At 42.0% G+C, this 21,067-nt stretch overlaps 1 protein-coding gene across 2 annotated transcripts; it reads left to right on the top strand.

Moving 5' to 3' along the window:
* Positions 1-243: 243 nt before the first annotated feature.
* On the top strand, positions 244-16,724 carry LOC128339715 (amine sulfotransferase-like). 2 transcript variants are annotated; one of them, XM_053284057.1, is made up of 7 exons: positions 244-360; positions 1,529-1,678; positions 7,347-7,555; positions 8,009-8,135; positions 9,798-9,892; positions 10,226-10,406; positions 16,106-16,724. In XM_053284057.1, the coding sequence occupies exons 2-7, from the start codon at positions 1,537-1,539 to the stop codon at positions 16,228-16,230; spliced, it is 879 nt and encodes a 292-aa protein (XP_053140032.1). In that variant the 5' UTR covers positions 244-360; positions 1,529-1,536; the 3' UTR covers positions 16,231-16,724. The 2 variants fall into 2 exon arrangements, with proteins under 2 accessions (XP_053140032.1, XP_053140030.1); XM_053284055.1 differs by having other exon boundaries at positions 248-360; positions 1,526-1,678.
* Positions 16,725-21,067: the final 4,343 nt, after the last annotated feature.

The following is a 21,067-nucleotide window of genomic DNA, read 5'->3' as shown; positions in this document are numbered from 1 at the left end:
ATAAATAAATAAATAAAATACAGAGCATATTATGTAAGATAGTGTATAGAAATAATAATCTTTATTACGGTCGTTGACCAGCACATGTAAGATAGTGCTCTCTGCTCCTGGAACTGCCTCATGTTTTTCTTTTGCTCGCACTAGTCTCTGTTTGGCGATATCATCTTACACAATGTTTTTCTAGGGATCGGCCCTCAGTTCAAAGATCTGAATGGCATATAGAAGTCCAATCAGCTCAGAAAGTGGTGCTCAGAAGGCAATGAAGCTGCTTTGTTGGGGGACCTCAATATCAGCATTGATAATTAAGTTCCAGGAGGCAAAAGAATTTTCTCTGACCATTTAAAAAACGGAACTCAGAAGGTAAGCTTCCAGTACATTCCACTTTCTAGGCTAGAGGCAGCTCACTGAATGGGGGGTGGGGGACTCCACAGCAAGTGTGGCTTATGCTATTATGGTCAACATGCAACTTCATCAGAGGCACAATCTGTTGTATTTGTATGCTTTGTTAGTCTTTAAGGTGCCACAAGACTTGTCATCTTTCTTACAACAGGAGATAGTTATTGTTTGGGAAAGGAATGACAGGATTTCAAGTCCAGCAGTTCCTCCAGAGTAGATAGGGTTTATTCATGGAAAAAGAAATGGGAATCTTGTTCCTCTTCTAATCTATATTAATATTCAAGAGTGTGCACACCAAGTTCCTCTCACATCCCACCTCTAAGTACTTATGATAACCTTCCAAGTAATAGCTATTTCCTTAGAAATAGCAAGCGATGTGATTGTCTGCCAGGGTTAATAGCACATCTCTATTTACCACCAATTATGTACTACTTTTGTACTTGACATTATTTTATTACTAGGAAAAAAATGGGTTCCATCCTTAAATGATTAAGCTGAAGAGGACTCAAACCAGTGATATAGTTTATTAGACCAAATTACGTATTGGAAGGCATCAGTGTTCAGAGTGACCCAGAGTAACTGATCATTACCTGGGCCTCCTGCCACCATCCAGGCAGCTCTTTACTAAGCAGGAGCAGAGCCACCCCCCAGCAAACAGCCACTCCAAATCAGTCCTCTCCACCTTTCCCTTCTACATGGTGGTAGCAGCCACTGCCACTTGACTCAGTGTATGCCCTTCCGTGCCTCCCTCATGTGCTGCTGGTCTGGTGGGAAAAAAGGGGGATGAAACAGAAGATAACATGTCAAGAGCGCAGCAGAGGACTGGAACCCTTTTGACATTTCCTCTTCCTTGCCCTTTCAAAATTCCCTCCCCCTTTTCATAATCAGATCAGCAGCATACAAGGGAGGTGCCGGAGGGTGGCACCAAGTCAGGCAGTGCTGGTTGCTGCTGCCATGGAGGGGGGCGGAGCGGAGAGGTTTGAGAAGGGTGTGTATGTGGAGGTGAATGACATTTGGCACCCTGCCTCAGACAAATGAAGGTATTGAGTCTTGAATGCTGACTGGCAAGGGGAGAGGTGAACCTTTAATATAAAATAGGTAGTTTTCAGTTTTTGTACTGTTGTTCCAGCAGTGATAGCAATGCAGCAATCAGAGAAATATTTGTTCAAACACAAGGGGAATTATTTCCAACCAGATCTGGTTACAGCAGAATATATTGATTCCCTGGAGGATTTTGAAATCAGAGACAGCGATGTATTTCTAGTCACTTATCCTAAATCAGGTAAGACTGGATATATATTCATGAACACAGGTCTACTACTATTAAACAATTTAATATTTAAATATTTAAAGTGTTTTTTGTACTAACCCTACAGCGATACTCTTAAAAAGTATTTTCATTTGGGCCACCCAGCCTGTTCTTCATTTACAGCCAAAATAAAACTTGGATACATGACCTAACAGTTGCTCTCCCTCTCTCTCTTTTTTAATTAAAGATTTTTATTTAAAAGTAGAACAAGAAAAGGGGGGGGGAGACATTCTCCACTCTTGAGCTTCCAACAACTACATATTGTATATTTCATATAACAATCCAAAATTTCACATTCCCCCTCTGATAATAATCTTTTCGCTCTCAGTGTATATCACGAAAGGCAAAGATGGGAATATGGGTAATACAATGGTTAGTCAACTACTGATACACTGCGCTCGGCCCTCAATTTTAAAAGAAACCAAATCTTGAATATGGATTTAGACCTTGTGCTATATTAAAATTTATAAAAGGTTCCCAAATGGCCACAAATGTTTCATCTGAGTTATTCCGCAAATAGGTGGTGAACTTAGCCATCGAAGCACACTCCCATATCTTTAATAGCCATTCATCCACAGTCGGGATTATCTGTGACCTCCAATTTGCAGCGTAAAGGATCCTAGCTGCTGTGCTCATGTATAAAGACAGCTCAGTGTATTTAGTGGGAATAGAAGGTTTAGTCATATTTAACAGAAAAAGCTCTGGTGAATAAGAAAGGTTTATATTTAAAATTTGTTTCATTTTAGTGTGAATTTTTCCCCAGAATTGCCGTGCTTTGCGGCAAGTCCACCACATATGATAAAATGTGCTAAGGTGATTCTTGCATTTCCAACAGTCTCCCGGGTAATTGCTATCCATTTTTCTATTAGTTTCAAGGGTTATATACCAATGAAAATACATTTTATACGAATTTTCTCTTAAAGTACACTTCCAGTGAATTTTATAGTCACCTTCCATTGATACTCCCATTGTTGAAGATCAGTTATTCTGTTTAGGTTTTGCATCCATTTAATCATGCAACCAACAGTTGCTCTCATGCAGTCCTTGTTGCCCTTGGCCTTCCTTGCCTCTTTTCCTGTGCCAGGCCTAGTGCACATCTTTCTATTGTGTCCCCCCTTGGGGCAGAATCACACCATCTTGATTGTATATTCAGTGGCTGACATACTGTGCAAGGGAATGTGGGCATCTTGAGCACAAACCTTGCACATGTGTACACACTGGGGGGAGGAGCTCAACATGGATGCCCAACAGCAGAAATTTTAATGAGCTCCTCGCGTTTTTCCCCCTTTAATGCTTTTTATCTCAATGTTTGATGATTTAAAATTTAGTTGAGCAGCTTATCTTATTCAACTAAATACCAGGGCTGATTTTTAAGCCTTTAAAACTGCCAAAATAATTACCATCCTGTGGAGGATGAGAAAGAAGAAAAGACAAAGAACAAGTCCTGTTGCCCCAGCGGAGCAGGAGAGACTCTCCAAACAATCTAGAATAGACTGTTTCTTCACTGAAAAAGTAAGTCTCACATCTCCTGTTCCCTTACAAAACAGATTTGTCCCCCTGGAAGAAGCAAGTTTCTCATCTGACAAATGGTCCCATAAAATGTCGATCCTACATTTCATTAGGCAATTAACTTGGCAGGAGATTCAAAGCAGAGACCTTGTTTCTTATTATTTTTTGCCTGATATGGGTAATTATCAAAGACTAATACTGGCCTGCAAATCAGCGTGGTTACCAAGGCTATTACATCGCATGTCAAGCTATTTGGGGCGATTTGGGATAAAACCCAAGAGATGTTTTGCCAATACTAGCATATTGCCTTTGGTCACAAGGGGGTTAAAAGCTCAGCCTTCAGCTCGTTATCCTGCAAACCCCTTATCCAAGTGTGTGGGGAGCGGAAAATCATTAACCCAAGCAGTGACTCAGGCAAAAAAGCCAAGGTCATCCTCACCACAAAGATCCAAGCAAAAAAATTTTGGAACACATTTTACAGCCAGTGGATTTAGTTACAGCTCCTGCTGCAGAGTCTTCAGACACCACTGATGAACAACAGCTCATGGATACGCTCTCTCACTCATTGATTAATTTACATGATACACTTATGAATATAGTGGACGATTTAGCCATATTGGGGGAGAACACAAATGTTCTTCCATTGCCCCTGGCCCCTGAGATCCCAGCAAAAACAAATAACATAGCAGAGCCTCATGATAAGGGAAGTCATCTAACTGACTCACAATCTTTTGGTGATTTACGGAAGAACCCTGCCCTTATAAAGCAATCCACTCTCGCCTTACAAGAAGCTGGTCAAATTGTCCCTGACCATCTGGCTGGCCTTTTGTTTGATCCTCATTTTGGCCCTATTTCGGTTTTGTTGGCTCCAACTTCTTTTCCATCTTTTACAATGAGCCCAAAGGATCCACCACACCTGAGATCCAGCTTGGTTTCTGACAGTTTAGCTACCTTTTGCACAGATGATCATGATCTTCCAGTGCGAGATGCTTCTCTTAGCCAAGTGAAGAATACTGAGGAGTCTACTCTCCAGGAAGAGGCGGCTCCTGACAATACCACCTCTCTCCCCGCAGCCTGACTGTTACCCCTGCATGATGAAATCTGTTTCTGTGTTTGGAACCTGGCCAGTTGGGAGTCCAAGCTACGAGATCCTGATTTGCTCCGGTTCATTTCCGGATTTGACATTATTCTAATCCAAGAAACCTGGGCCCAAAAAGAGCTGTACCTGCCTGGCTATAAGTCATTGTCCTTGGGTGTGATTGCGGGGAAGGCTAGAGGTAGGCCTCGAGGAGGTTTGGCTGTATTGATTTCTACCACGCTTCAATTCAGGTCTCTCCATCTTGGCAATCTGGACCAGCTTGCTATGGCAATCCAGGTTGACACTGGAGATACTTCTACTGTATTGATGAATGTCTATATTCCACCTACAGAACACATGCAGAAATTGGAGCTGTTTGGCACAGACTAGAGACCTTCATTAATGAAATTCAATTGGATTATCATGACTCTCATTTAATTGTAGCAGGGGATTTTAATGCCAGGATTGTTCTGGATGATAATTCCCTTTTCGCTAAATTTCATCAGTGCGCTTCGTCCTATGATATTCCTTTTCCCCTCCTCTCTAGAAAATCTAAAGATTTCTTGGGGAACCTTTTGGGTTTAAACCTTATTAAGACCTTTAGAAGGGCAGATCTTCATCTACTCAATGGGGCCACAGCCACTGACTTCCTGGCTGAATTTACTCACTGGGCAGGTTTAAATCCTTCTCTTTTAGACTATATGGCCATATCCCACAATTTATTGCCATTTTTAGGGCATTTTCGGATGATTACTCAGTCTGAAAGTGACCATTCCCCTTTGACATTGTCTGTGATATGGAGGGAGCCTGCCCATCTTGAGAGTTGCCAGGCTTCCATTAATGAAGAGGAGCCAGGTCTGGCTAGGGTGAAATGGTCCTTGGCCCTACAACAATGTGTTGATACACTTCTATTGTCAGTGGCGGCTTCCAACCTTCAGGAGGACCTAATTGTAGGACAGCTTAATGGCAATGACACCTTTTTTTTAGAGCTATATAAGCGTTTGTTTGATCTACTTATGCCAGTTCTAGCCAATACAATTCCCATTTCCAACAACACTGTTAAATATACCTCCTATACCTGGTTTGACCATGATTGTCTGGAGGCCAAAAGAAAGTTAGTGCATACATTTAAATCTCGCACTGAGGGCCCTACGAATATTTCGGCCCAGACCTTTGAAGAAGCAGTATAAGAAATTATTGAGAAATAAGAAATTACAAGCCAAGAAAGCAGAATGGGCTGACCTGATCGGCGCCTCCAAACTTAAGAACCAGGAAAAATTTTGGCATTTGGTCTCACGCCCTATAGTGAGGGTTGCTTCTGCTTTCTATTTAATTAGGTATGTACCTATGTATAGAGGAGTGAGGCAAGGCTGTATTTTAGCTCCATCTCTATTTAAGTTTTAATTAAATCTTTAGTCTCCCACCTGAATGATCCAGCCCTTCACCCTCCTAAACTGGCCGGTAGATATGTCCCAATACTACTCAAAGAACTTTAGATGGTCTATAAACGGGCAAAGAATTGAACAGGTGAGGGTGTTTAAATATTTTGGGGTGGCCTTCCACTCTAGTGGGGGACGTAAAGCCCACCTTAATACTGTTTCTCATAGTGCACAGCAGTCGGCAAATGCCATTAAGTCTTTTCATTTCTCAAGGGGTGCCCTTTTTGTTCCAGCGGCCATTAAACTCATTATCGCTAAGGTATACCCTCAGATTCTCTATGGTGCACAGCTTGGCTCTTATGGCAACTTTACTCCTTTGGAAGTAATCCAGACAAGGTTTCTAAGGGCTATTCTCCAGGTTCTCTGTGGTGTTACTAATGTTGCTTTCCGAAGAGAGGCTGGGGTCACCACGTTAAAGCTGAAAATTTGGCTGTGTATAATCAGATTTTGGTTGACCCTGGTATTTTTTCCTACTGGCCTTGCCCCTCTAGTATTAGCTGACAGCTTTACATCCAAATGGAAAACAGCATTAAAAAAAATTTGCATCATCTTGGTACATCCCAGGAAGGACTTATAGGGCAGGGATTCGATCAGGCTATTCAATTTATTAAACAACGAGCTCTAGATATAGAGCTGCAAGAAGAATCTGCACGCGTGACAAGAGAGCTATATATAGGCCCTCAAGGTTTTAATCTTAAACCCACCGATTTTTTAAATAACCTTCTAGTATTTAAATTTAGGAGAACATTAACCCTGGCCCACCTCAATGTACTTCCTACTGTGGTCTTGGAAGGAAAATACAAGCAGGTACCTTATGCAGCACGCCTTTGTCCCTGTGGTGCAGGTGAAATAGAGACGACTGCTCATGTAATTCTTTATTGTGAATTTTATAGGGATAGTCATTCTAAGTTTATTTTACCTTTGCTAAAGAATTGTACGGGCCACACCAATCTTTTTTCCTTGGAGTATCTGCTGTCCAATTTTAAACCTGGGATGACTGTTAATGTGGCCAAATTTTGTTTTACTGTATGTAAGCTTCATAAAGCCTGCATTACTTAATTGAATATTTTGTAAAATGTAAAGAGTAACTGGTCTATGACTAATAAACACTATCTATCTATCTATCTGTCTGTCTATGTGTGCACACCTGCAGTGGTTCTGCACTGCTGTGAAAAAGACCTCCATGTATGGACTTGTGTGACACAAAACCCAATAGGAAAAAATGGATGTCGTATCACACAGTTCTGCCCATAGAGTCCTTATTACCTGTAGGGTGGTAGCACTTGTTATTGCACATGCACGGGGCATGGGTGCTGTTCAAGCCCCCTGAGTAGGCTTGTTCTGTAGACCTCGCTCCAGACATTAGGAGTGCCATAGCCACTCACGTGTACAGTGGGGAAAGCAGAGAGGAAGACCCAACCCTCTGTTGTCACTGACCCCCTCCCAACCGACCAACATGCTTACAGTGCCATTTGTCTGAAGTGGGAGGTGTTGTAAGGGTCATCACTGGCAATTCCATGTGCTGCAACCCCTACCAATGTGATATTCTGTCTAGAGATGTATGTATCGGGTGGTTTAAAAATATGATTAAATAAATAAATATTCCCCTTCACAGGAACAATATGGTCTCAAAACATTTTGAGCTTGATTCATCATGAAGGTCACCGAGATGGAACTGAAGATACAGATTTATTAGACAGAGTCCCATTTCTGGAGTTCAATTTCCGCAATATGGAATACGACAAGCGCCCATCGCCTCGTCTCTTTTCTAGCCATCTGCCCTACTATCTAGTACCAAAGGGGTTACGAAATGGAAGAGCAAAAGTAAGGCGAGCCACTTTTTAATTCTGTTAAATTAAACTTTGTTTTCTCCTCCTTTAACTTAACATGCCCATTTTCATTGACAATATTGACTGTCTCAGGACATCTCCACACTTCTCTTCCTTCTTTGGTATGGATGAAAGACCCTGAGGGCCAAATCATGGCTTATGGGAAACATCCCTTCCCCCCAGAGCGGCAGTCTCAGTCATGCATATAGCACGAGGCTGAATAACAGGAGGCCAAAAGTCCATGAAACATCTGACCAAGCACCTTCATGGTGAACAGTTTTATGGGTACTCTCTTTATTAACTCATCTAAAAGGAAAATGACCATCAACCTAATCTAATTTGAGTAAATTACTGCGAAAACCTAATGTAAAATATCTCGATCTCAATGGTAAGTACTTTGTTCATATCACTGAATGGTCTGAATTTTAAAATATTGTTTTTTCCGCAGATTATTTATGTAGCGAGAAACCCAAAAGACGTTATGGTCTCCTATTACCATTTTTCCAAATTTGCAGTGACATTAGAAGAAATAGAAGACTTTGGTGTGTTCATGGAGCGGTTTTTATCTGGCAAAGGTAAACATTATTTGCTACCACACCCTGATCTCTGTACCCCTTCTCTGCATTTGAGAACAAGCTCTTGAGAGCACAGGAAAAGAGTATTCAGCTTCTATGAGGAAAAGAGTATTCAGCTTCTAAGAGTATTCAGCTTCTGTCCTATTTTTTAAAAATCCTATGGCTCCCTCCCTCCAAACAAAAAAAAAGTTTATTCTATGAAAAATAAATTCAGTAGCTGGCATCCAGCCTCATCAAGTGATTATGCAAATGAGCTGCACAAGGGCAAAGTTGTGGTGCTAGCCAGTTCTGCTCACTCTGGAACTTGCATTCCAGACCAGTGTTGCACTCGTGCGACCATCCTTCCACTTGTGCAACACGATGCGCAACATCTGCTGTGTCTGTTCCTGAGCAAGCTCTTCCTACATCCATTTAATTTTGTGTATGAGTGCAACTTCTGGATTTTGTGCAGACATATTATTTTCTTGAGCACGCACTATTTTGTTCCCCAAGTGCTTTTTCAGTCTGCATACGACCTATTCTTTTGCATAATAGTATAGTGTCAGTGTTAATGTATGTAGTGATCAGTCACTGACCAGCCCCTCCTAAAGCATTAACCAGAAGTTAACCCCATCCTGAATTACAATCCCTACCTCTAACCAGATCTGTCCTTGTGGCCAAGAGGTTGAGACTGTAATGAACGTCCTTTTATATTCAGTTTATAGGGATTTTTGTATCACTCTTTTCTCTCCCCTCTTATTAAATATCCCTATTAGAACGCATGATAGATATGCATCCTTTTTACTAGCTTGTGTACCCATAATGCTGTGTGTGGCCAAATTCTGTGTGGCCACATATGAGATTAGGTCTGAGCTGGTTTGAGTTATTGGTACTATGACATTATATTCTGTATTATTTATGTTATCTTTACTGTGATCTGTACTGTCTTTCTTTTGTGTTGTTGGCTCAATTAACGTAATTATCTATCTAGCTAGCTAGCTATCTAATGTCACAGAAAGGTACATACACACAGAGAGATGAATACTCTCCGAGGAGAGCTGGTCTTGTGGAAGCAAGCATGAATTGTCACTTTGCTAGGCAGGTTCTGACTTGGTTTGCATTTGAATGGGAGACTACATGTGTGAGCACTGTAAGAGATTCCCCTTATGGGTTGGGGCCGCTCCTGAGAAGAGCACCTGCCTGCTTGTCTGCAGAAGGTTCCAAGTTCCATCCTTGGCATCTATAAGATAGGGCTGAAAAAGACTTCTGCCTGCATCCTTGGAGAAGCCGCTGCCGGACCATACTGAACTAGATGGACCAATTGACTGACTCGGTCTAAGGCAGCTTCCTGTGTTCCTAAGCCCCCAATATCATTTTCTTTTATTTCCCTTTTATAAGAAGTCTGATTTGGATTTGTCATTATTCTTAATTATGAGAATCACACACACCTCATTTTTTTTCATTACTTAGGATTACACAGCTGTAAACTCATGGTGTGTTTGGAATCATGGCAGATATTCTCCTTAATGTTATCGCTGAAACGGGGCATTTAAAGCATTCATTTCTGATCTCTAGTTCAACCAATTTGAACTACAGCTTTACTGCTTGCATCCTAATGCCGCCCGCTATCTTTTAGATTTATTCTAGCTTTTATGCCAAAATAATGTATCTATCTTCTATCAGTTCTCAGTAGTTTATGGTTGGATCATATTGAAGGCTGGTATGCTCACAGGGGTGACTTCAATATCCTGTTCCTAACCTATGAAGAAATGAAGAAGGTAAGACCTAGCAGTATTATTCAGCAAGAGCTACCCAACGTTTGATGATTTTTTTTTAAATCACTGGACTCAGAGGGTTTTACAAGAGGGACACATCCCTGCAATGTTTCTTGATACTGCGCTCCCACCCCCCGCGTCAGCTCTTGAGCTAGCCAAAGGAGGCAAACCAAATGGAAAATCCCATACTGGAACTGGCCTAAGAACTTAGCAAGGTCATGAATAGCTATCTAGCTTTTCCGTCTCTGAAAAATGATGTCTTGTCTGTTTTTTTGTGTCGACTGATATGTTATGCAATTGTGGATTGTCTGACATCAAAACTGTGTCTCATTTCAGGATCTGAGAAGTGCTGTACTGAAAATATGCAACTTCCTAGGAAAGAGGCTGTCTGAAGAAGAACTGGCCGATGTTGTAGAGAAGGCTGGATTTGATAAAATGAAAATGGATCGCAGAACAAACTACACGACAATATCCGCTGATCTTCTAGATTTCAGTAAAGGAGCTTTTCTTCGCAAAGGTGAATCAAAAAGGGTTGAAATCTGAGGTTGTGCCCAGTAGCTGGGTACGAGACCCACAGCTGCCACAGAAATGATTGAGAGGGGGAGACTCCGTTTTTAAATTCAAGGAAGATTGTAGATATTGAAGAAAAAGAGCAGCACAGCACTAGTTCTATCATTAGGCAGAGATAACCTTAGTAGATCAAACGACTCACAGTGAAGTCCAAAAACCCAGTGATTAACTTGGGCTGTTTTTGTATTTCATGCCTGGAATCCTCAACTTCGTTGAGCAGTAAGCAACTCTAGTGGCAGCATCTACACATGGCCTTTCTGGCATTTCTCTTTGTACACATCTGCACCTAGGTCCAGTCCAAGCACCCCCTCCCATTATTGCAAACAGGGATCAGCAAATTTCTCTTTTGCCGGGGAGTTCACCTGCTTTTTTTTACAAAGGCAGCATTTGCTGTTTGTTGTTGACTTTTCTACTTCAGCTCTTATTGAATTTGTTCTTAGAGCCTGTTCTTGTGCAGCCAGTATTAAACCCTCAGTTTCTTTCTTCCAGTTGCCATTCTTAAGCCATTGCCAGGTCTTGGTGATGTCTGATTTTCCACTTATATTGTGCAAATATTGACCATGCAGTGGCTTATTTTTCCATTTTTCTGCTCAGTTCTTGACTTGTTTTTTCTTGTAGGCCTGCTTTTTTTCATTGGTGTTTAGTAGTTTCTTGTTATTGACCATTTGAAGTGCATCTTCTTCACTGTCTATATATATGCTCCAAGTCCTCTTTTCTCCTCCTCTACTGTCTGATGGACTTGCAGCATTCCTCTTCCACCTGAGCTGCGAGGGAGGTATAGCATATCGACATCACTGTGGGGGTGCAGAGCATGATTGATGGTCATGATTTTCCTGGTCTTACGATCTAGCGTCTCTAGCTCTGCCTGAGTCCAGTCTATTATTCCTGCAGTGTATCTGATAACAGGTATAGCCCAGGTGTTTATGGCTTGTTTGGTGTTCCCGCCATTGAGTTTGGACTTGAGGATTTTTCTAACTCTCCTGATGTATTCACTTCCCATTTTTCTTTTAACTTCAGTGTGTGCAATGTTATCAGCCTGGAGAATGCCCAAGTATTTGTAATGTTCTTTCTCTTCCAGGTTCTTGATCTTGCGTCCATTCGGCAGTTCTATTCCTTTCGTTTTTCTTATTTTTCCTCTGTTCATTATTAATGTAGCACACTTGTCTAGTCCAAACTCCATTGCTATATCACGACTGAATATACGGACAGTGTTTAGCAGTGATTCAATTTCTGATTGGGACTTTCCATACAACTTCAGATCGTCCATGTACAGCAGATGGTTGATTTGACTTGATGTTTTAGATGTTTGGTATCCGAGGCCTGTTCTGCTTAGTATTTGTGAAAGTGGAGTCATGGCAATTACAAACAACAGAGGGCATAGTGAATCCCCTTGGAAAATACCTCTTCTAATGCTAACCTGTCCAAGTGTCTTGCCATTGATTGTTAACTGTGTACTACACATGCTCATTGCTTTTTTTATAAATATCTGAATGTTTTTGCTGACACCAGTTGTTACTAAACATTTTAGTATCCATGTGTGAGGCAATGAGTCGAAGGCTTTCTTGTAGTCAATCCATACAACACTTAGATTTGTTTTTCTTGTCTTGCAGTTTTCTAAAATCATTTTGTCAATCAGCAGCTGGTCTTTTGTGTCTCTGGTTTTTGGGCAGTTTCCTTTCTGTTGAACTAGAAGCTGTTTGTTAGTTAATAAGTGTTGCATAACTTCATCTGCTATTATTCCAATACCAGTTAATAATTTGAACATGGTTGGCAGGCAGGTTATCGGTCTAGAATTACTTGAAACTGCACTTTTTGCTGGGTCTTTCATTATGAGATTAGTTTTCCCAGTAGGGATGTGCACGGTCCGGAGCAGTCCGGACCGGCACCGAAGGGGAGGCTTCCTTTTAGGGCGGGGAGGGCTTGCTTACCCCTCCCGCCTCTTTGCCCCCGCCAGAGGCCGTATTTCATGGAGTAATGGGGGCGCTGGAAACCAGCCGCCCCCACCGCCGCCCCCCCCCGCCGCAAGCAGATTAGGGCACAAATTACCGCTACCACTACTGCCGCCGCCACCGCCCGCCAGCCCTCCCTTCCTCCCAGCCGCCCGCCCGCCCGAGTCCTCACCGGATGATGTTGTAAACAAAGAGAGGAGCTACCGAACAGAGCTCCTCTCCCTTTGAAGTCCTGCAGGCTACTGAGGCTTTGCGCACGCGCATGTGTGCACCACAAAGGACGCCGATCACCGGAGGCCCGGTCTACCCGCCGGGAAAAGGCCGGGTAGACCAGGCCTCCGGCGATCGGGCGGCTGGTTTCCATCTGCTATCATTCCAATACCAGTTAATAATTTGAACATGGTTGGCAGGCAGGGGTGAGGACAGAGGTGAGGACTTGGGCGGGCGGGCAGCTGGGAGGGAGGGAGGGCTGGCGGGCGATGGCGGCGGCAGTAGTGGTAGCGGTAATTTGTGCCCTAATCTGCTCACGGCGGGGCGGGGGCGGCGGTGGGGGCGGCTGGTTTCCAGCGCCCCCATTACTCCGTGAAATACGGCCTCTGGCGGGGGCAAAGAGGCGGGAGGGGTAAGCAAGCCCTCCCGCCCTTAAAGAAATACCCCCCACCCGGACCCGAACCAGCCAGATCCGAACAGGTCCGGCAGTTCGGCCATTCTTTAGAACGGCCTCGGGACCGGTTCGGACCCACTCCTATTTCCCAGTTGTTAGCCATTGTTCAATATCACCTCCTTGCAAAATGTGTTTGACTGTTTTGATAGTTGTTTATGGAGGCGTGTTAGGTGTTTAAGCCAAAAGCCATGCAATTCATTGTTGCCTGGTGCAGTCCAATTTTTAATTTTCTTTGCTCTTTCACTTATTAATTCTGGTGTTATTATTAGATCTTGCATTTGTTAGTTACATTTTTCGACCTCTTTCACCCAGTATGCTTTTTAAAATTATAATCTATTGGATTGTCCCATAATTTCCCCCAGAATTGCACTGTTTCTTCTTTATTTGCTGTTTCTATGTTCCTTGCAGTTTCTCCTTCTATGCTTTGGTAGAAACGTCTCTGATTCGACTGGAATTGGAGATTCTGCCTGTATTGTGTAATTCTGGCTTCGTATCTGCTAATCTTCTTTGACACTGCTGTTATTTGCTGCTTTATTATTTCCAGGACTTCTCTAATTTTCCTTGAATCTAGGTGTTATTTTTTGAGCAGATACTGTTTGGTGTTTTCATTCTTCAGCTTCTTGTCTTTCATATCTTTCAATTTACTAGCATCTGATCTAAGCCTGGAGATTTTATTTTCTAATCTAATCTTCCATTTAGGAGATGTACTGCTTTCTTTTTTTACAGGTCCACTGATCTTATAGCCAAGCTCTTGTGTTGTTGTTGTTGCTGCACTGTACATTAGTTGGTTTGTTTCTTGCAAATTCTTGGTTGTTATTTCTGCAAGTGCAGCATTGACATCTTTTGATTGCTGAGCAAGTTGTTTTTTGGCAACTGTTTTCAGAGCTGCAAGTCGAACCCTGGTGGTTGTTTGGTTCATGTGCTCAGTTATATTTTGCTTTAGTTCTTGTTGCTTTTCTGTTAAACGGCATTCAGGTTTTTGAGGTGAAGGCAAAGGGGAGGTTGCCTGGTTTTGATTTTGAAACAGTTCAGCAACAGTGGCATCCTCTATTTCCAACACCTCCTCCACCTGCGCCTGAGCAACTTCTTCAGTTGGTGGTAATTCTTCATCCATACCTTGAGCCTGTGTTGCTCTTTTGTTCTTCCAGCAAAACTTCTGTGAATACTTTGTTTCTTATTATGAATCTTCTCTGTTCTGCTAGCCTTTTTTCTGTTATTTCTGTATCTGGATGCTTCTCTTTCCAAATTTGATCCTGAGTCCTGTTGCCCACTTGCCACCAGAAGTCCAGGGACTCTAGCACCTGGCGCGGTCCTTGTTGACCCGGGAGAAGACTGATCCGGTAGAGATTTATTAAAGTTATGTCTCACCATAGTGTTGATGGGAGAGGCACTATTCATCTGGCTCCTCTGGTGAGACCTGTCCAGTATGGTTGGACCTCTTGCATAGTTCTCACCGTCTTCAGAGCACGCAAGCCCAACAACCACGCCAAGGTAGTGCCTCACTGGAGGAATATTATTTATTTATTTATTTATTTATTTATTTATTTATTTATTTATTCGATTTCTATCCACCTGCCCTGAGGCAGATTCCAAGCCATTCTATCCAGAAGGTCGCAAATTCCATGCATTATAAATACGTTCTTCTTGGTGTGGCATTGGTCACTGAGTATAAATTACCCCCAAAAAGGCAAGGGTTAAGTTATGTAGATGTATTCCTCATGTTGAATAAAGCTGTGCTGAACTGACCATCTGAAGAACAGGATGCCTTCCAAGTGTACAAGATTACACATCTCCAGTACTGATGCCCTCATTTCCTGGAGTCCTGGCCAGCTAAGTTGTTAATTCAGAAAGGTCAGGAAATGCACTGCATATCTGTGTGCTCCCGAAGAGTGCTCTACTGTTCTCTTGTGAAAGGGAGGATTCCTTCCCTGATTGATTCTCCTTTTGAAATGGGGTCTGCTCACTGGCTACAGCCCTCTCTCTGAATGAGAGAGGTAGGGGTATCCCATTCAGTCTTCGCTATTCTGACCTTGGGGTCTCATGCGTTGCTCATGTACAGTGACCAGCTGTGGGTTTCGCCAAACCCAGGCAGGTGAAGGTTCACCATAGGGACTACAATTCCATAATCTCGTGATGGATAGCCACCCAAAAGTAATATAGATAGAGGTGTGCTCTATAGGCTACCCTGCAAGTGGGCTATCCAGCAGCACTGTCTGTTCTAGAGGAGATGGGTAGCCTGGTCCTCTTCTTATTCATCCCATAGCAGCTTTCATATAACACATATAGCAGGAAGTCCAAAGCTTTTCTCCTCTAAATCAGTCCTTCATTTTAGATCCTGATTTCAGATCGAGGCCAAGTCTTGCAGAGTAACTACCTATATTCTATAAGTAATTGCACAGGAAGCATGGCTTTAGTTGCAGAAAACAAGAGCTTGAACATTTATTATTAAACAATAGCTAATGAATGTGACTATCTCCTAGGCAAGCGAGGGAGAACCTCTGTGTTTGAATTCTTATTTGTACGAAGCTTAAGTGAAGCTTAGACTCCACCCGCAAGTCTGAACATATATACATACATAAAATATAAATACATACATAAAACAAGCATGCCTAGAACAAGAACTGAGATAACGCTACAAAGAAAAATTCTAACACCTAGGATTTCTTTAAAGATGCATCTTTAAACTTGGTCTGGGCACTGGTACCAACACACAGGATGGCACCGATTGTTCCCACTGCATAACTGCTGGCATCAGGTGCCCCCTGCAGCACCTGTGCAAGAACATCACTTGTTACCTTGTGCTGCTGTCAGTAATCCTCAGCCTCATGCCAGTAGAAAATGACTGCATCATAGGATTGAGCCGCTACTCTTTTCATGCAGGAAATTGCCTTAATTATTTGACAATCCATTCCAGTCATAAACAGATACACACATCCTCAGTTTCATCTGACCACTATGGTGTGCCCTCCCTCCCTCCCTCCCTCCCTCTCTCTCTCTCTCTCTCTCTCTCTCCTTCTCTGCTTCTTGTGCCAGGTACTGTTGGAGACTGGAAGACTACAATGACGGTGGCACAGAGTGAACGCTTTGACAGCGTTTTTAAGGAGAGGATGGACAAGTTGCCCTTCAAGTTTTGCTGGGATATCAATGATGAATTATGAGGACACGACCATGTTGAAAGAGAACATGAATTCATGCTTTGTATAAATTTATGCCATGGATGAATAATGCATAATGGGATCTCTATATCAAACACTCAAAAAGAAATGTCAATCCCTCCATATATTAATCTATAACAAACACTGTTGATATGGGTGTCCTTTGTGTTGACATAAGAAGTCACATAAATCCAACGACACACTCAACTTAGAATGTTTTAAAGAGGATTGGAAACCATTCTTGTTGTATCTAAAGAATCACTTTCCTACTATGGACTTGACAGCAGGGTTTGAAATTTAGTAAAAATGAAAGGTTGGTTAGATTAACTATGTTTGAATCTATGTTTTGAATTATTATTACAGCAAGGGTAAATTTTATAGTTGATGATTCACTAAGAAATGTGAGTGGGAAGTCCATTTTGTTTGTGTGTATTTGTAATGAATGATAATATTACTACTGTTAAAATTAATAAAAATTGAAAAGTGAAAAAAAAGAAGTCACATAAATCCAACGACACACTCAACTTCTAATGGAACCAATATGATACTTCATAAAGATACAATTGTGAGGATAATACAACCCATATTATAAAAGTTAATACAATATATATCGTACAAATCCACAATGGTAACCTGCTGACCTCTAATTTGTTGTTAAACTTTGTCAAGTGGATGACAATCTTAGAGAAATTAGAAAGCTTCAATGTAACTTGATAACACTTGCAGTATTAATCCATATCTTCCACTGATGTGTAGAATCACCTCTATTGCTTCAGGAAAATATACTAATACAACCAGCTTGCAGCAGTCTAATGGAAACAGAAATTCCATAAGCTTGATAACACTTGTTGATATTGATCCATATGCTCCAGTCTCCTCTCTTCCAAGAAATATTGAAACTCGCTTATATTCTAGTTAATGAGCCTATGCACTATATCTCAGAAATTTCACAATACATGTATTTATGATATAGATGTATTTACAATATAGATATATTGAAAGAGCTTACATAGCGTAACATGATAATAAGATAGAAAACTATTCATGCAGCACCTTCTGTAATCCCTTATTAAGTACCTGATTTGAAAAAACATCAAAAACTCAATACAAAAGACAAAATTAAACTGGTCTTAAATTGTCTTTAAACTTATTTTTATATTGTTTTAAGCTGATGGTTCTAAATGTCTATCTGTCTGTCTGTCTTGATTTTTGTACACTGTCCAGAGCATTTGGATGGTTAGGGCGGTATTGAAATGAAACGAAACGAAACGAAATGAATAGAATAGAATAGAATAGAATAGAATAGAATAGATCCAATAAAAAATGAAAGTATAGAACAAACAGATTGTACAATGATGAAAATGTCATCAATGAATCTACTATAGCATAAGGCCTTTTTGTAAGGATTATTAACATCATTCAAAATAACATTAATTTCTAAATGGGTCATATAGAAATCTGAAATACTGGAGCAACTGGGCTGCCCATGACAACCCCCTGAATTTGTAAAGCGTATTTCAAATAATGTCCAATCAATACACCAAGAAATGTGTAGGAGGGTTCCTGTGGGTCTAGAATCGATAAGATGCTATGACCATTCTAGCACCTTCCTGTGGAATTGATGTGTACAGAAACTGAACATCCAAAGTGACGAAGGAGAATGTTGAATGAATAGATAAGTGTTCTATAAAGTTGATGAAATACTTTGTATCTTTCATGTAAGATAAACATTTGGAGACACAAAAGTATCAAGACTAGGGCATTCCAGTCGGCTCTGGATCAGGTTGCACGCCTTCTTAAGGAGCAGGTTTGCATATCTGCTCCTAGAGAACCAGGTGGCAGCAGTTGCCAGCTGCCCCTTTGCTCTCCTTTAGCTGGTATGTCACCTGCACCCCTCCCTTGAAAGGCTGACTTCGCCTCTGTCAACCATGCCTTGATCATGTTGCATTTACTACACTATCCTACCAATATTTATATAACACTTTTCAACAAAAGTACTCAAAGCACTTTACATAAAAACAAATAAGATGGTTCCCTGTTCCCAAAGGGCTCACAATCTAAAAAGAAACTTTAAGTAGACACGAGCAACTATCATACCTGGGTAGGGCAGGCAGGTATGGCAGGAATCACACCGTTGGTGCAAGGGCAAAAACAGTAGGATGTGCAGAGAGATTCGCTGGCATCACATCTGCCATGTGTTCTGCATCCATAGCCACCACATGTAGCACTGCCCAATGGGGATTCACTCCATGGGAGATGGTTTCCATGGCAGCACCAGCAGCTGTAGTCCCCTCTCTCTCCTGCCATCACCAGTGTGCAGTTAGGGACAGGAAAGTATCACACCCTCGATCTCAGATAGTGAGGAGGAAGGGGAAGCTGACAGCCTTTCAGCCGATGCAGGGGTGCCTGAGGGGCAGAGCCCAACTGTCAGTTCCCAAGAAACGGCTGAGGAAGGTCTGGCTGATGTTTCAGAGCAGGCACAGCAGTCTGAGGCAGCAGAGACAGCGACAGACAGACTAGAAGATGAGCTCTGCAGGCAACCCCCACTGACTCCACAGCAACGGCGTGTCACAAGGCGGAAAACACAGCTGGAAACTATCAGGAGGAGTAAACGCCTCTTGCAGAGGGGCTGATAAGCCTTGAATCCCTGCCAGCTGAGAGTTATCAGCTTGGACTATAAAGCACGTCAGCAGCTTTCTCTTAGCTGCTGGAAGACAACATTTGTCAACCCTCATGTCGACAGCTTTCAGCCCAAGCCTGATATAAAGAACTATTCTGAGCCGTGTTTCGTTTCTGCAGCCCAGTTTGTATTGTGGACTATCTTCCTGGACTTCCCTTCTGGGTGGCCAGATTGCTGACAGAAAGCAGTTTGCAGTCTGCTGCGGCTGGTCCACAGATCAGCAGTGAAATGCACACTGGCAGCCCCAACACAGCCTCCCTGCATGCCCAGTACAGGGAAAGCACCACCTGCCTGTTGAAAGTGGTGTGTGAGGGAAACTTCTTGTCAGGAGCAAGCAGCTGGAGCAGCTACTGGAAGCTGGAGTTCTCCACCATCTGAAATGGCTCGTCATCCAAAGCCATCATCTTTCCAATGCTCAGGGTTATCAGATGTTGTTTGGGGTGGTCAGACCGCTTGCCCAGCAATTGCTCCCACCACACATTCAGGTTTTCCTTCTTGGGAGCAGGAGCAGCTGCCTTGTTGCCGCTAGATGAGGGCATGCTAGGCCTATAGCTGTCTACAGTTTTCTAAAAGTATTTTAATTGATTTTAAATGGCTTTTTAAAAAAATTTGAATTGTTTTTATATTGTGTTTAGCACTATGTTTTTAATTGTGTGTTTTTGTGTATTTTAAAAGTTGTTGTACACTGCCCAGAGCCTCTGGATAGGGCGGTTTATAAATGTAAGAAATAAATAAATAATAAATAAACAGGAGTGAGCACCCCTGGGTGATGTCATCGCAAGTATAACAGCATAACTGTTAGCCCAAGATGCTTGGGGTCCTTTCAGACAGCATGGGTTGGGTGCAGACAGCATGGGTTGGACCACCAAGACGCAGCTCAAAGTGATCCCACACCATGCTGCCACTATTACTTCCTCCTACTCCTCTCATGCTCAGACCGGCAGCTCACACTGTCCAGGGGAATTGGGGAGGATGGCAAGACCAATATGGCTGGGGTGGCATTTGAAGCACTCTGAACTTCCTCCACAATTGCCACTAGAAGATGTTCTTCCCTAAGAGGGGAGGCCCTACTCACTAACCCACCTACCCACTGCAGGGCATGGGTCAGCAGGGGAAAAGACCTCAAGCATCTTGGGCTAACAGTTATGCTGTTGTACCTGCGATGACATCACCCAGGGGTGCTCACTCCTGTTCATTTATTATTTATCCAAAGGCTCTGGACAGTGTACAACTATCAAAACAGACAGACAGATAGACGGACATTTAAAACCATCAGCTTAAAACAATATAGAAATAAGTTTAAGACAATTTAAGACCAGTTTAATTTTTTAAGAACAATTTAAAAACATTGGAAGGCCAGACCAAACAAATAGGTTTCCAGGGTTCCCTGAAAACTTTCAGAGCTATTGACCCACATAAACATTTTACTGGACACATGAATGAACATTCTATTTCATCCTCGGATGTTACAGTGTCTTTTGTATTGGGTTTTTGAGGTTTTTTCACATCAAGTACTTAATAAGGGATTATAGAAGATGCTGCTTGAATAGTTTTCTATCTTATTATCATGTTACACTAAGTAGGCTGTTTCAATATATCTATATCATAGATGCATCTATGTATTGTGACATTTGTAAAGGTTTTTTGTTTCACATTTGCATATTATTATTATTATTATTAATTCGATTTCGAATTAATTCGAATATGTCATTTGAAGCAAGATGTATTGTAAAATTTCTGAGATATAGTGCATAGGCTCATTAACTAGAGTATAACTGAGTTTCAATATTTCTTGGAAGAGAGCATATGGATCAATATCATTAGTGTTATCAAGCTTATGGAATTTCTGTTTCCATAAGACTGTTGCAAGCTGGTTGTATTAGTATACCTTCTTCTGGTCTGAGGAGAGGAGAGCTGGTCTTGTGGTAGCAAGCATGACTTGTCCCCATAGCTAAGCAGGGTCTGCCCTACCTCTCGGGCAGGTTCCAGATGGTGTCCCTTGGAGACTCTTATTCTTCAAAATCTGAACATTTATATGGTGTGCCTCAGGGCTCCATATTGTCTCCTATGTTGTTTCACATCTACATGAAACCACTGGGAGAGATCATCAGTAGATTTTGTGCAGGGTACTATCAGTATGCTGATGACACCCAGATCTAT

The sequence above is a fragment of the Hemicordylus capensis genome, chromosome 1 (assembly GCF_027244095.1).
Source record: "Hemicordylus capensis ecotype Gifberg chromosome 1, rHemCap1.1.pri, whole genome shotgun sequence".
Lineage (NCBI taxonomy): Eukaryota > Metazoa > Chordata > Lepidosauria > Squamata > Cordylidae > Hemicordylus > Hemicordylus capensis.
The sequence above is the reverse complement of the archived record's forward strand: the minus strand, read 5'-3'. Positions and strand labels throughout refer to the sequence as shown.